We start from the raw sequence: 17,239 nt of genomic DNA, 5'->3' as shown, positions 1-17,239 counted from the left end.
AGAATGAGAGTAAAGAAAAGACAAAGTAACAGAAATCAAGTGAGATTGCCATTAGTGATCTCTTGATAAAGGAAATTCTAAAGAATGTACTTCAGACAGAGAGAAAGTAACACCAAAGTTCTGTTATACAAGGAAGAATGAGAAGCAAAGAAAGTGACTAATCCTAAAGAACATTAATCTAAAACAATAATAATCTTGTAGGGCTTTAAAAACAGTATAGAATGACCATTTGATGGTACATACCAGGAAAGAGGTAGATGGAGTTAAAGTGTTCTTTAAAGGCCTTATTATGTTTGGAAGGGTAAAGATGTTGTTAAACAATGTGCTTTTAAAAGTGTCCTTTGTCATTTCTCTGTTACTTTTCAAAGAAGAGAATGTGAGCATATTCTTTCTAATCTCCAATAAGAAAAAATGGAATAGTAAAAATAATCCAAAAGAAGTCAGGAAAAGAGAGAAAAAGAAGCATACAACAAATGTAACAAAGAGAAAGCATACAAATATATCAGTAATAATTTGATGAAAATAATTTTATTTTTCATTTCAATTAAAAAACAAAAATTTTCAAATTGGAGCAACAAATCCAAGTAAATGTTGTTTTAAAAATCTGTATATAAAATGAAAGTTTATAGAAGGGTTGAAATTATTGTGATGGACAAGATATCCCCATGCATATATTAAGAAAACAAAAGTATTAAGTTTACTTAAATTAATAGAAGACACAATTTAGTGCAAACAATTACTAGAGTTTAAAAGGGTCACTTTATAATGTTTGAAGTTTCAATTTTCCAAGGATTGTTAGTGAATTTAAATTTTTGTATACTTAAGAATATGGTCTGAAAAATAAAAGATTTACAGATCTATAATGATAAATAGAGAAGTCTACAATCTCAGAGGTAGATTTCACTAAACCACTGTCTTGGTAATTGATAGAACAGTAGGGTTTTTTTTGTTTTTGTTTTTATTTTCTTTTGTCAGAGTCTTACTCTGTTGCCCAGGCTGGAGTGCAGTGGCATGATCATGGCTCATCACAGCTCCGGCCTCAGGTAATCCTTTCACCTCACCCCCATACCCCCAAGTAGCTGAGACTACAGGTGAGCACTACCATACCCAGTTAATTTTTTGATTTTTTGTGTGTGTGTGTGTAGAGTTGAGGTCTCACTATGTTACCTAGGCTCAAACTCTTGGGTTCAAGCAATCTTCCTTGCCTTGGCCTTCCAAAGTGCTAGAATTATAAGTATGAGCCACTGCACCCAGTCAGAACAGTAGATTTTTTAAAATAAAGAGAACATACTAGGTTGAGACAACGTGATTTACGAACAACCTATTTTCTAGAAAATTATGATTTACCAAGCCCAAATAGTCTTATGAAATAAGAAAACTTGAATTAGTAGATCTAAAATTAGCAGTAAAAAATTATTCCCTTAAAGAAAATGTCAAAGTCCAAGAGACTCTACCAAAAAGTTATTCTTAACTTCCAGTAATAGATAATTCCTACACAAACTTTTCCAAAGCATAGACAAAGGGGAAACTCATTTTATGCATAATCCTGATATCAAAACAACAACAACAACAAAGAAAAATCCAAAAAGGGAAAATTGCAAGTTATTCTCATGAATAAACATTTATGTAGGCATTCCAACATTAACCTGGAACCATATAGGAAATGAGATTCTGGAAACCATAATTCAAGTATATCCGAGTTGACAAGAAATTGATTAAGCACAGTGATAGAACTATATTTTGTAAGTCAAAGAAATGATTATTCCTCAAATAAGAATAATAATTGCTCCAAAGGAAGGGACCAGGTTGTAATCATGTAGGAGTTTTTTAGAGTGAGTGGGAGGGTGTTGGGTAGAGGGGGAAGATTTAGATGGGCGTTTATAATTGTTTGTCATATTCTATCTATATATTATATGCACTTTTCTGCATACTCATTATATTTTACAACAAAAGAAGAACAGAAACGAAATTTCAAAGTAATGTTTGAGTATATATAAATATATGGATGGTTACACATTCTGTCAACATCTGCAGTTGGTATTAGAGAGAGACGACAAACAGGGGTTATTATTTGACTCTTTCCTTGTAAATCTGTATACTGTCTAACTTGTTTTGTTGCGCATATATTTTTTTCTAATAAAAAATGAGTGACTTAGAAGTTAATATGACTAAAAATAAGGATTTGAAGACATTTAGTTTTCTTCAATACCCATTTAATAGCAGAACCTAGACTTTTTAGGTGGTTATATGGCTATTTACCAAACAGACAATATTTTTAGATACTCTGGCAGCTCAATGTGGTGATGTGACTAAGTTCTGGCTTATGACATGAATGACAGTATTTTGGAGAACTTTTGAGAAGACACATTATATCAGAACTGGCACATGATACCACATGATACCACCCTCTATCATGCTGTCTGGATGTGAAGGTTGGACTTCTAGCAGCAGCCTTGAACTCTGAGGATGATAACAAAGGAGGATGGTAACAAAGGAGCTGAGAGGAGACCAGCTCCCCAAAAACATAATGGAGCCACTCTGCTAACACTGGACCATCCTTCTTCAAATTTCTTTTCCACAGGGAGGAAAAGTTTGATTTTTTGGGTTTCCTCTGTTGTAGTTAAACCCAATTCTAATGAACACAGAAGCAGTAAAACAAACCATCTAGAGTTCTACTTGCTTATGGCTTGTATCTGACTCACAGATGGGTTTTGTTGATCTGCACAGTTTCTGGAAAACAAAAATGAGTTTATTATAATTTTAAAAAATGAAGAATCTTCTATGGTCTGAATGTTTCTATCCCCCCAAAGTTCATATGTTGAAATTCTAACTCCCAAGGGTATTAGGAGGTGGAGCCTTTTGGGACTTGATTAGGTCATCAGGGTGGCATCTTCATGAATTAGATTAGTGCCCTAATAGAATAAGCCCAGAGGGAGCTCTTTTGTGCCCACTACTGTGTGAGGGCAAAGGGAGCAAGTGCCATCTACTAACCAGAAAGTAGGATCTCGCCAGACATAGGATCTTCTGGCACCTTGGTCTTAGACTTTTCAGCCTCTAGAACTATGAGAAATAAACAGTTTATAAGCAACCCTGCTTATGGTATTTTGTTATAGCAGCCTGAATGTACTACGACAGAATCTTAGTGGAAAATCCAGATTCCTGCCTTGTCTTGAAAATTCAGAAGATTTGGCATCCCTGAAGTCTCCTTCATGTTATCAGCTAACTGAAGCTGAATAGTGACTGACTCTTCTATATTGGGCACTAACTTTTCTTATTCATTTTATTCATTCAATTTGTATTGAGCTTATATTCACCAGCCCAGAGTTCCCACTATCAATAGTTTAGTGTGCTTTTTATTTTAACATAGCTGAGTTGCTCTGCTTAATATAATTTTATGTCTTACCTTTCTTCCTTAATATTAACACATGTATCTTTTCCTATGACTGAAATGCATTTCCGTTTGTGACAGAATTGATTTCTGGTGACTCCAGGTGACATCAGAGACATGCTCCAAAAAGTCACTGTGATGTCAGATAGCATCATGAACACCTTAAAATTGACCATAAGACTTTATCCACGATAAGATCGGGAAGGCTAGGTCAGAGAAGTTGGTTATATATAGGGTTAATTTCAATAAGAATCACTAGTTAGTTCATTCTTGCACTAATTGTAACCCTTAATATGGAAATAAGCAAAAAAAACCTTTCAAATTACAGGTATCTGTGTTCTCATGTTGCTACCAAAACATATAGTACTTAAAAGGGTACATATAGTAATGATTTCTGATTTTTTCCTCCCAGATTTCAATACATGGTTTTAAAAATGCTATTATATTTTTCACTAATTTAAATAATTTGTTTTAATTAAAAATTAAAAAATGCAAACACATTAAAATGTAGGTGCTGGTGGGGCATGGTGACTCAGCCTGTAATCCCAGTGCTTTGGGAGGTCAAGGCGAGAGGATTTCTGAGCCCACAAGTTCGAGATCAGTCTGGGTAACTTGATGAGATGTCATCTCTACAATAAATCACAAAAACTAGTTGGGCATGGTGGCGTGTGTCTGTAGTTCCAGCTACTTGGAAGGTTGAAGCGGAAGGATCACCTGAGCCCAGTTGGTTGAGGTTGTGGTGGCCGTGAGTGTGCCACTGCACTCCAACTCAAAAAATAAATAAAATAAAAGTCAGGTGATTTATTAGCTTTGGTATAATTTCTACCTTTCTATTCTGTTCTTAATTGTGTAAAGAGAAAAAGGAAAATTGATAATTTATATCAGTTGTGGTAGCTGTATAATACATATTGATTAGGTACATGTCTAAATTAGGCTTTAACTTAAGCGAAACCAAAGATTTTCACCTGAAAGAGGATAAACTGTCAAAGTATTGGAATCAAATTTATCAAAAATTAATGATTTTAAAGCATACTATAATTGTAAAATTGCAGTCTCAGGAAGTGAATGTTATTCTTTTGGGAGTTTAAAAGTCTTGTTCTTCATTCCTTTAAAAAACAATCCCTTGTTGTTTCTTGACTTTCTTTTGGTTTTTCTATTTGAGACATAAATTCATTTGCTGTAGTTGAGATAAGGTGACATGAGCATGCTGAGAAATACTCATGGGACCCCTTGTGGAACTGCTCTGCCATCACATGAACAAATCCATTTATAGCTTACTCTCTGAGGACTGAGGGCACACCTGTCAGGTGTGCCAGACAGGCTTTTTTTTTTTCTCGCTAAAGGGAAAAGTGCTATGCTTTTTATTTTTTGGAAAGTGCTTTGAAATATGAGCACCCAAAAAGTCAGATTTGTGCCTTAAAAACTTAATATATGGAGCATTTCTTGTCTCTAGAAACAAGTACACTCATTTAAATTACAAAATTTTATTCATAAGGATGTAATAGAAAATTGAAAGCAAAATTTGTAACTAATTCTAAATTGAGGAATCTACCGTATGTAAGGCTTTACTCTCTCAGTCATGTAAATAGCTTACCTTCATATTCACATATTTTTGGGTGATATTATTATTCAGACACTGAGCTAGGTCAAAGTGTGATTATCCCACATCAGTCTTTTCCAAGTGAACAATCTGGTTTGTGTGAAAATATTAGCTATGTGAGACAACTAGCATAGGCTTTAAGGACAGAGAAGTGTAACTTTTCCCTTGTCTACAATAGTTTAAGTGCTTTCTCTGAACAAGGCTCTCTGCTATGTACTGTGGAAACCGAGATGATATATGGGTGCTGCTTCCAAAGGACTTTCATTTTTTCCTATGTAAAGGGTAGGTTGTAAAACAAACACTAAAACACTCTTTGAATAATTACTATCTAATTTTTTTTTTTACAAACATACATCATTTGAGAATATGTTTTTGGATGACAGAAATGATCATTTCTGCTGGGTACTAGCCCTGAAATTAAGGAAAATTAATTGTGGAACCTATTTAAATTCTCTTTCCTATGTTTTATTAATTTCACCTCTGCTTAAGTGACAGTCCTTCATACTGTTTATGTCAATGATTATATTCTTCAATCCAACATTTCTATTTTCTTGAAAGATAAAAACATGATTATTTTTAAATCCAGAGGCTAATGGATAATTGATTTGCAGCTTCTCAGTGTTCCTCACATACTCCCAGAAAACCAGCAGCACAAGGAGAACCTGTCCAGGGAATTCTTTTATTTGTGGTGCTCCTTGTCTGTTATAAAATTGTGAAATGTGATCAGATGAAGATAGTGTATGCAAATAGCCATTTATAGGTTGAAAACTGAAAAATGGAATGGCCCATTAATAGCTCATCTGATTCAGGTGAAAGGCAGACACAATTGTCATGCTATTTCTGTCCAAGCCATGCGTGGTTTAATCTCCAGATTAGAAAATCTGCCCTTATTCAGTATGTGAGGTTCATGTTGATTTTAAGTAACTCTTTTTGGTATGATTACTCTCACTGTTTACAAAAAGGAAGTCATTTGCTGCTACCTGTAGTGGAGGAAGTTGGAGCAATCTAACCAAATTAACTGTGACTGGATTATTCCTGATGAAATTTATAATTGTCAATGCTAAGAAGTAGTAGACTAAACAAGATCCTAGAGCAGACAGTGGAGGACTGAGGGGTCTGAAAGGAAGATATGCCTGCAGTCAGGGAGTACAGAGTTATTTGAGAGTATTAGACAAATAAAATCAGTATTTGTGACTTTGTCCCTTAACCCATTCTACTGCACATCCCTGTCAAAATGCAGTCCACTGCTCTTACATAAAGTTGTCTCCATATGTTTACTTGTGACATTGCTTTGGAATTGTTCTCTAGATGGGTCCTGTATTACTTGGTACATCTTAAATTCCGTGGACTGTGCCCTGCTTCTCTGACATGCCTTCTAGAGAGTTGTTCTCAGTCAGTGCTATTCAGAAAAATTCATTTAGATTTAGTCTTTGAACCAATTTTGTAAATCAACAACAACAAAAAAACAATTAGAAATGTGTTTTCATTACCACCCAGCAAATATTTGAAACATATTTAAGGATGCTGCAAAGTGGCAGGTTAAGGGAGGTTCATCATGAAAATCTGGGATATTTCTCATTGCTTAGGATGTCACTCTGCTTTTGACAAAAGCAATTGTTTCTATTGAGCTAATTAGTGAGTTAGCTTTGAATGTCTTAGCAGTAGTATATGCTCTCTTCTGTTTCAGCTATACATATTATTTCCACTTTCCCCCCAAGAAACCCGTGAACTAAATAAAGACCTTTTACATGAAGTCACAGGAGGTTTATAGGGCAAGTGGATGGACAGAATCTCATCATGTCTTTCAATGGAGAGTGGTGGCATTTCTTCCAGGTACCAGGACAGGAACAGATCCATCAGAAATTATCTCTGGCAATATTGTTTTTTGGTTGATTTACTGCCTGGGGACATTTCAAAACCACAAGCTGGAGAAAGAAATGTTTTCTTTTTTATGGATGGGGTGAGGTGAAGTAGTTGAAGTTGGTATTTATACACTCATGAATTGAACCTTGCAAAACCATATCTTTTCATTTGGGGAAAAAAACCTTTCATAAAAGGAAAGGAGTGATTTTAATGCTAAAATAGTCTGTGGTTTCCTTAAGGGTGTTTTGGGCCCTTTTGTATTTCTGTAGCTACTTGCTATTGTGACTTTTGGAAAGGAAGCACTCATCTTGAAAAGTTTTGAGTTTTGTAGGTGCTGAAAGGAAAAAAAAAAACAAACAACCCTATTAAAAAGTGAAGATATTCGAGTAGCCAACAGATACATGAAAAAATGCTAAGCCTTACTAATTGTTAAAGAAATGGAAGTTAAAACCACACTGAGATGCCACCTAACTCCAGTCAGGATGGCCATCATCAATAACTGAAAACAATAGGTGCTGGAGAGGCTGTGGGGAAGAAAAGGGAATGCTTCTACATTGTGGGTGGGAATGTGAATTAGTACAACCTTTGTGGGAAACAGTGTAGCAATTTCTAAAAGATCTAAAAATTGACCTTCCATGTGATCCAGCAATCCCACTTCTGGGAATATACCTGGAGGAACTCAAATCACTCTGTAAAAAGATTCCTGCACATGCATGTTTATTGCAATATTATTCACAATAACAAGAACATGGAAGCAACTGTGCTGCCCATTGGGCTGGATAAAGAAAATATAGTACGTATACAAAATGGAATATTATGCAGTCATAAAGAAAAACAAAATTAAGGACTTTGCAGCAACCTGGATGGAATTAGAGTCTATAATACTCAGTGATCTATCACAGAAACAAAGATCTGAGTACTACATGCACTCACTCATAAATGGACTCTGAACTTTAATTATAATACTATAAGAAAGGGATTGGCAGTAGTGGGACACTGCCTGGGGACGGAAGAGAGGACACATAACATCAACAAGGGTATCTAAACTTTACCTGTACGATGACCACTTATATGCCTAACCCTGAATTGTATCCCACACCTTAAAAAAAAATTAAAAATAAAGAAGTTAAAAAATTTTAAGCCGGGCTCGGTGGCTCAGCCTGTAATCCCGCACCTTTGGGAGGCTGAGGTGAGTGAATTGCCTGAGCCCGTGGGTTCGAGACCCACCTGGGCAACTTGGCGAGACCTCATCTCTACAATAAATCAAAAATCAGCCGGGTGTGGTAGTGCGCGCCTGTAGTTCCAGCTACTTGGAAGGCTGAGGCGGAATGATCACGGGAGCCCAGCAGGTTGAGGCTGCGGTGACCGGGAGCGGCTACTGCACTCCGGTCTGGGTGACAGAGTGAGACTCCAACTCAAAAAAAAAAAAAAATTTTTTTTTAAAGAAATGTTTTACACAAATGCACTGTGTTTGGGTGAAGACCTCTGTTTTCTTTGCCTAAATTTGTTTCTAAACAGATTTCAACCAGTACATCTCTCTTCAGTCCCTCTATTCTCAAGAGTGTTTAATATATCGCTTCATTTATAATGCCATGCATATATAATGGAGAAGTGTATCTATAAATTGAATGTAAATACTATACTATAAGAATTTTATGCCATTGATCAATATGAGTTGAACAAGTATACAGCTCCACTTATTTCTAAGTGTGAACAAGAGTTCTCTGAGAAGTAATTTAGAGAAAGAGACTTTATTCCAGTGAACAGATTGCAAACTTGGGAGACTCAGCCCTTGGTGTAAACTGAAGGTGCAGTTCCAGAGAACAAAGGCAGGATTTGAAGTTCATAAGGAAAGTTCCTGCCCAGGTTTTTACTCAGGTCCTCTTATGCAAGTGAAGGATTCAAACTAGCTTAGTTCTGATTGGTTGATGTAGGCCACAGCCTATTGGCTGATTCAGGTGACATGGACAAGAACTGTCAGATATGAAAGTTCCAAAGTTAAGCATATGTGTAGCTTTTCTAAGAACTCAGAGTTCATGAGTGACCTCTAGTCCGTAAATGGCCACTTGGCTCTATTTTTGGCTCTATTTTAAATTTAGGCCCAGTTCACCATTCCACTCAGGAATCATCTTGAGGGACTGACTTTTTCAGGTTCACATAAGCCATCTCCTTCTAATAGCATATGCTAAGGAAATATCAATGAATTAATTTGAAAGTCATATTAATGACACACACATTAATACGTTTTTTGTACTTCTTATAAAGGAGGCAGGGAGGAACAGGGAAGGAAATGTGGGGATCATGCCCACATTGTCTTTTATTTTCATCTTGTGGGTTTGCCTCCTGCAAAGCAAGAAATAGGAAGTGGTGAGAAAGAAGTGGGAGTAGTAAGCTATAGTAAACTGTCCTGTTCTTAACTTGGACAGTGGCAACCACCGGTGACTTCATCAGCACAAGTTCCACCCAGGTATCTAAGGTGAGTTGCAAAATGCACAAAGATAAATTTAAAATTAATTCCTCCCTCCCTCTCTCCCTCCCTCCCTCCCTTTCTCCTCTTCCTCCCTGTCTCTACCTTGTTAACACTTACTTTCTTTGCATTTTCTCAGTTTAATGTATTATAGAGCTTATTTAGGGGGATATCTGTGAGGTAAGCTGTCAGGCTTCAGGGTGAGTGTTTTTCTCATTTTCCCCATCCCCTTCTATCTAATTTGCTAGGGGATGAAATAAATTAGCAAAGCAGCACTCCCCTCATCTTACTTTTGGGATTTAACATAGTCCCCATTAAGCTGCTTATTCTATGGAGAATGCATCTCAGTTGGCACAGAGAATCCCCAAATTGCAAGATATCAAATAATAAGAGTTCTTCTGTGATCAAGAATGTAAAACCTGCTAGAAAAAAAAAAGTTCATTAAAGGTAACTATTATGGAAATATATTCTTAGCTGCATTATTTTCTTCTTTTACCATGATTCATTGGGTGCAGACTTCAGTTTTTCTTCATTTATCTCTTCTAGAGATTATAATCAGCATTAGTTGCAAGCATAGTTTTACCAATGTTTGCTTTTAAAATTGCTCAGTGTTTAAGGAGTTCTTTCTGAATGGGGTTGCTAGCCTTTTTCAAGCTGAGTAATCTTTTTTTCTTACTAACTCATATCAGTAAATCTGTTCATAAAAGTAGAAACATTGCTCATCTGTAATAAACATCCCTGGTAGCAGTAGCCATCACTAGAGCAGGGCACTTTAATGGAGATTATTCTATTTTCAGGGTTGCTGACCTTTTGCTTCTTTATTAGTTACTATAGTGATAGTCTGAGCTCTACTTAATAGGGCTTTTCTAAAATAAAGATAATCAATATGCTTTTTAAGGCTAATGTTTATACTGATCATTCCTATTAACACATATCAAAATAAAATTTAATCATATAAATATATTCAATACGGGATTATTCTTACAACGTGTTTAAATAGATGTTTATTTAAATTACAGGAGATTAAATAAATTTTGTGTCTTTTTTTAGAAATCTAGAATATCTCTGTAAGGACATAAAAGATCATTGAGAAATAGACAATAAAATTATTTTATAACAGCAAACTTTAGAAGTTGCAAGTACGTGGTTAATAATTTTTAAAGCAAAGTCAGGTCAGAGGATTCCTTTAGCACTTGTCATAAATATACTCCAGGCCAACCTCTCCTTATATGCCCCTGTGCATCTTCTAAGACTTCAGAGGAATTCTGAAACACTCAGGGGAAGGAAAGTTGGAATCAGTTAAAATTTACCAGGCAAAGTAGTAGAGCAGCACGGATAATGTTCGTTTCCAAAGTTCACTTAACAGTTTTAAATATTTTACTATAGTAGATAGACTATTTTTAGGATTACAGTGAAACTCCCATGAACACCCTTTTGAAGAATGTGATTCTTTTTTCTTTTAGGATTAAATAATAATTGTTTATGAATGATATTCATGTACTTTTCAACACACTGTAAGTAAAGTGAAAGTACATCTAAGGCATTACATTCTCCAACATTGTCAACACAAAGAAGGAAATCTGAGGAATAGCAAAATTCACAAGGCCCATTCTCATTGTCATTTGTTTGGATGCTGAGGCGCATGAGTTATGCTATTGCTTTTCAAGCATGGTCTCTAACCCTGTCTCTGGTCTATGCAGAATCAGCTAGTAGTGGAGCAACTTGCCCAAGGTTCAGGCACGAAGGTGGCAGCCCACAACTGGAGCTGGGCTTCTTTCTCCAGAAGAAACTGGATTCTTCTACTTCTCCATGTTGTTTGAGAACCTAAGTCTCTTCAATTCTGTTCCCATAGTCTACCAGATATATCCTATGATTTATTAAAAACAAAAGTCAGCACTGCAATGGTAGAATGTGGGGATAAAATCAAATTGATGCTGAGGTTGTCTTTAGAGATGGAAAAGGAAATGAACAATGTGTCAGTTTCAAGTGTCAAAATAACTTTTTTGAAAAACAGGAAATTATCTGTCATCATAGATTTTTCATGTATCCCTTTTTTTCTAAATTAAAAAAACATTTCTTAAATGCAAGATGAAGTTTAAGCAAAAAATTTGGCTATATGTGTTTTTAAAATTAGAATCGCAAATTTAATTATATCCTTATGTTACTTAGTTTCAATGATCACATTTAAAAAAAAATAAAAAGACTTGTCTCTTATAGGAACAAAACTACTAGAAATTTTAGTGATTCTGCCATTTAAGAACTATTTACTGATCATCTACTGTGTGTCAGGTACCGTTTTAAACAGTGGGGATATGGTTAGGAACAAAGGCAGATTCCTTCCTCTCACAAAGCTTATGTTCTTTAGAGGGAATTGGATAATAAGTAAATGAGTAAATGATGTGTCAGTTGATAAGAGCTAAGAATTAAAATCAAGCAAGACAAAAGTCTAGAGAGTAAACGGGGAATGGGAAGGAAGTACTATTTTAGGTAGGGTTGTCAGCCAACACCATGATTTTCCACTTGGCATCTTGCATTAGGTTTCTAATTGGTCTCTGCTTTTATTCTTGCTTCTTTAGTATCTATTCACATAGCGGCCACTCAGAATAAAAGTTAGATCATATCTTTTGCCTGCTGAAACCCTGCAATAGCTCTACTTTGAATAAAATTCACAGTCCTTCTCAGTCTACAAGACTCCACATGATGTTTCTTCTTTTGACCTGTCTGACCCCATTTTCTTCTATCTTTTCTCTGGCTACTGCACTCTGGGCACTTGTTCCTGAACACCTCATGTAGACCCTCATGCAAGCACTTACAATGGCTTTCTGTTGAAAACACACTTCCCTGAAAACCAATTGTTGCTTCCTGTTTCATTTGGTATGATTGATACCGCCCCAGAGTGACCTTCTTTGACCACTCTTTCTAGAGTAACTTTCCATCATCATTCTTTATTTCTTTTCCCTGCTTCATTTTTCTTCATAGCACTTATTTTCTCTTGCCTTTGTGTTAAAAATCTGTTTAGTGGGTGTATGAGAACATATGTGCCCCGAGGGCAGTGATTTGGGCTCTTTCCTCACTATTGTTATTTCCAGCACCTGGAATAGGGGCAGCACATTGCAACAGCATGAAATAATTATTTTGGCATGAATGAGTGAATATGCTTTAGATATGCACTGTTGATTAATGAAGGGGACAAATAGTGGACAAAAAAGAGTTTAATGCTTCAGAAGTTTGGGAAAAAAAGTCCCATGTACTAGTGCTTTTCTGCGATCCTAATCCTGTTGCCCATTGTCACCGGCCATAACCATTCCTAGCTTCAGCCTAACCTCAACTCTCTTTCTCTATCTTTGCTTATACCACAGAGAGCCTTTACCAATGAACATAAGTGCATACTGTGTAGCTACATATGTTAGATGTGAAATTTTGGTGACTACATTTCCAATTTCTAAAAATATTTAAAACGGATTGACTTATGGTTGTGTTCTTTCTTTTTTAAACTGCAGCATCACCAAATGCCCCAAAACTTGGACCCATGGAACTGGCTGTCATTATTACTGTGCCCATTTGCCTCCTGTCCATAGCTGCCATGCTGACAATATGGGCATGCCAGGGTCGACAGTGCACCTATAGGAAGAAAAAGAGACCAAATGTGGAGGAACCACTCTCCGAGAGCAATCTGGTAAATGCTGGAAAAACTCTTAAAGATCTGATTTATGATGTGACTGCCTCTGGATCTGGCTCTGGTATGTGCTCATTGTCCATTTTTTAGTAAGAAAACTCTCATTTAAAAGTAAATAAAAACATTTTTAAATAAAAATGAGCCCATATATTATGAATTCATCATAATATAATTTAGAATGCTTAATAGGGCCCATGGTAAGCTCTTATAGAAACTTCTTTTAGGATTTGATGAAGAGAATAAACAGTCATGGCCTAAAGAATTAATTACCTTTTGTAGCATTTGGTGTCAAGATTTTCATTTTCACATTCAGCAGTTTATCTCCTCTCCTCCCTACTATACTCATTATGGTTAGTAATAATAACTGTTATTTTCTTGTACTGTATTACGGACACAGAAGAATTAAGGGTTATGGTATTTAGGGCACTGAGTTCTAAGGAGAAAAAGGTTAGTTATTGCAAAGTAGAGTCCTTTGAGCACTTTTGCTTGTGGTTATGAGGATTTCAGAAACTGCAAGCACTCATGGGATGTGTGAGTCAAGTTAACAGGGAACTGACCCCAAATTAAATCGTGGGTATGTTCTTTTATTTATTATAGGGTTAAATGAAGACTATGTTCTTAAAGCAAAGGAACAGACGATTAAAGGGAGCAGTGCATGCACCATTCCTGTGCTGGCTTTTGCCAGTTAAAGTTCTGTAATAACTCTCCTCCCCTTTAATGGAACTCCATAACTCATGGTGAAGGAAGCAATTCAAAGTACTAGAGTGTATTATGGCTTAAATAAGCCTTTCTCATGGCACAAAGTGTTTGAGGGATTTTGGGGAAGGGAGGGGACCAGTTTTCGCCATAATAACAAGCTCCCTAAAATGGTAGGGGATTCCATGCTCTTACATGTATATTTCCAGAAATCCTGCCAGCAATTGGATTACAGGAATATGAAAAGGGCAAACCTAAATGAACCACTTCAGAACCCTCTGTATCCCTTTTTGTTTTTGGAAGTATCAATAGAATTATAATTCAACATTTTCAAGTAAAATTTAATTTTTATTTTTAATTTTTTTTTTGAGTTGGAGTCTCACTCTGTAGCCCAGACTGGAGTGCAGTGGCCGCTTCCGGCCATCGCAGGCTCGACCTGCTGGGCTCCGGCGATCCTTCTGCCTCAGCCTTCCGAGTAGCCGGAATTACAGGCACGCGCTACCATGCCCGGCTGATTTTTTTTTTTTTATTAATTGTAGAGATGAGGTCTTGCTGCCCAGGCGGGTCTCGAACCCGCGGGCTCAGGCAATCCACTCACCTCAGGCAATCCACTCACCTCAGCCTCCCAAAGGCGCGGGATTACAGGCTGAGCCACCGAGCCCGGCTAAAATTTTATTTTTGTATATTTTAGAGTTGTTAGGTACATGTGAAGATTTGCTACATAAGTAAATTACTTGCAGGTGAGATTTTGGCTTTTTGTTAGCCCTCTCTTCCCCTGGCAGTGGATATGGTACCCAATGAGTGGTTGTGTGCCCCCTTTGCCCTCTCCCTCTCTCCCTTCTTTGGCAGTGTCTGTTCCCATCTTTGCACTCATGTGTCCAATGTTTAGGGCCTGCTTATGAGTGAAAACATGCAGTGTTCAGTTTTTTGTTTTTGTGATAATTCACTTAAAAGTATGGTCTCCAACTGCATCCCTGTTGCTACAAAGGACATGGTTTTGTTTTTCTTTATGGATGTGTTGTATTCCACCATGTATATGTAACACATTTTAAAAATCTAGTCTACTTTTGATGGGCATTGGGTTGGCTCCAGGTTTTTGCTATTGTGAATAGTGTTGCAGTAAACATATTGTATGCAGGTGTCTTTTTGGTAGAGTGATTTATGTTCCTCCAGGAATATTCCCAGAAATGGAATTGCTAGATAGTATGGTGGCTCAATTTTTAGTTCTTTGAGAAAACGCCACACTGCTTTCCACAAAGGCTGAACTAGCTTACATTCCTACCAATAGTGTAGAAGTATTCCCTTTTCTCTGCAGTCTCACCAACACCTGCTATATTTTGACTTTTTAATGAATGATGGTCATCCTGACCAGCATGAGGTGGTATCTCATTGTAGTTTTGATTTGCATTTCTCTGATGATTAGTGAAGTTGAGCTTTTTTGTCAGAAGTTTATTGTATGCTTGATTGTCTTCCTTTGAGAAGTGTCTGTTCATGTCCTTTGCCCACTTTTTAATGAGGTTATCTGTGTTTTTTTTTTTTCCTGTTCATTCATTTGAGTTCCTTATATATCCTGGATGTTAGGTTTTTGTTAGATGTATAGCTTGTAAATACTTCCCCTCATTCTGTGAGTTGTCTCTTCACTGTCTTGATTATTTCTTTTATTGTGCAAAACTTTTTAACTTGATTAGGTCCCATCTATCAATTTTAGATTTTGCTGCATTTGTTTTTGAGGGCTTGGCCATGAATTCATTGCCTACTCTGATGTCCAGGAGGCTGTTCCCTAAGTTTGCTTCTAAGAGTCCTATAGTTTGAGGTTTCACATTTAGTCTTTGATCCATTTTGAGTTTATTTTTATATATGGTGATAGGTAGGTGTTCAGTTTCATTCCTCTGCATGTGTGTAACCCAACATTTTGAAGAACTTCCTTATCAGTGGCCTTCAGGGACTTCCAGGCAGGCATAATTAATGGAAACAAGAAACAGAGGGACAAGAACATCTCTGTAAGAATCACTGTTTATCATGAAGCAGCTTTGCGTTAATCAGAAAAGAGAAGCATGCTGCTTCTGGGACATTATCTGCCCTCTCACTGACCAAAGTCCAAATGTGTTTACCATCGCTGTACACATGGGGTGGCGTGTTTTCAAAGGAGGAATCCGGGAAAGAAAATCTCCAAACTGCAAAGTTTCTAAAACTGGAACCAAATTATTTATTAGTTAGTAGACTGGCATTCTTTTTTTAAAAGTCAAACTTGTTAGGATTCAATACTCTTTCCTTCTTTGAATATTACACTATTCCCTAGTTTCTAGAGCATTTGCAATGTTCTAGGTACAGAGAACTCTGATTTATGGCAAGTTTCTCAAAACCTTATATAGTTTTTTGATAAGGTTTTAATGATTAAATAACTGTCTACTTAATCCCCACCAAAACATTTTAGTTCATCTGAAGTTGTTAGATAGAAATGTGTATTTTGGAACTATCCCTTAAATATATTTAAGATGATCAATGATTTTCCTTTCAAATAAAAGTAATACAGATTTTAAAACTGGAGATTAGATATTTGGTTTGAGAAAGTAGTCATGAGCCAGGAGATAATTTTTTTTTTTTAACAATTGGAAACTTGTTCATGTTTTTATTGGATGGCTCAACAGTTTCTAAATTCTGTGTGTGTTTGGGGGCCACTGTAACCGTTTCTGGGAGAGGGCTCTACTAAGATATATATATTTTTTAATGTTAGCTTTACTTGTGTTCTTATGCATTCTTAAATCTAAATCTGGATTTACTGACTTCTGAACTCTGTCCTTTTTAGATTATTCTCTTATGAAGGTCTCTCATAAAGAGAAAGTATTAAATATGCCCAAAGACAGATGATTTCTTTAAAGACCAATTTGAAAGTGTTTTATTCATTTTTTTCTCCCAAAGCCAGTTGCATGTGTTCAGTGGTGACCACTAAAAGTAACTGATGGCCTCCCTGCCTTTGATAATCAGAGAATGGATCTGTACAAGGCTTCAGTCATAAAAGTTCACCTGTAGGGAAGAAATTGGATGGGTCTGCTTCCCTCTGTTTTTTGTTTTGTTTTGTTTTAATTTCCAGTGACCTTAAATGTAAAGTAAAGCATCTTTTTCAGATGTTGAGAAGCAGAAACTGTGAAGCTTATTTCTGGCTTGGCCAGGGACACATTTTCAAGACGTATAATGCCTGCAAAAAAAGGAAAATGGACTGATATTTTATTAGACTCTTTTGAGAGTAGATTGTGTCTCAGGTGACTTTCAAGTAACTGGACAGGTTGCTGCTTTCTTCTCGTGCTATGACAATTCTGATAGGTGGTGACGTTACTTGAAAGGTACCTTTCCATAAGACAGGCATCAACTTCTACAATTCCTGGTAAAAAGATTAAAATGAACCCACAGGGAGAGAAAAAGTCCATGTATTTTCAAATGAAATGTCTAGGTGTATAACACAAGAATTACTGAGATTCATTTTGGTGATACTGAAGATACTGAAGCAACTTCCATTGAGTTTTACTGTCTCAACTTAATTTGCTATATAGA

At 36.4% G+C, this 17,239-nt stretch overlaps 1 protein-coding gene across 3 annotated transcripts in view; it reads left to right on the top strand.

The window, feature by feature from the left end:
• ACVR1C (activin A receptor type 1C) overlaps positions 1–17,239 on the top strand; it is a 96,981-nt gene that overhangs the window by 61,021 nt on the left and 18,721 nt on the right. Inside the window, exon 3 of one of the 3 annotated variants that reach the window (XM_008052930.1) lies at positions 12,819–13,058. The exons of the other annotated variants lie outside the window; for them this stretch is intronic. Coding sequence (XP_008051121.1) covers positions 12,819–13,058 — 240 coding nt within the window. The remainder of the gene's footprint in view (positions 1–12,818; positions 13,059–17,239) is intronic. 3 annotated transcript variants of the gene reach the window in all.

Source organism: Carlito syrichta, unplaced genomic scaffold (genome assembly GCF_000164805.1).
Source record: "Carlito syrichta isolate Samal-C Ts95f unplaced genomic scaffold, Tarsius_syrichta-2.0.1 Scaffold72524, whole genome shotgun sequence".
Classification (NCBI taxonomy): Eukaryota; Metazoa; Chordata; class Mammalia; order Primates; family Tarsiidae; genus Carlito; species Carlito syrichta.
This window is presented reverse-complemented; position numbering and strand designations above follow the sequence as displayed.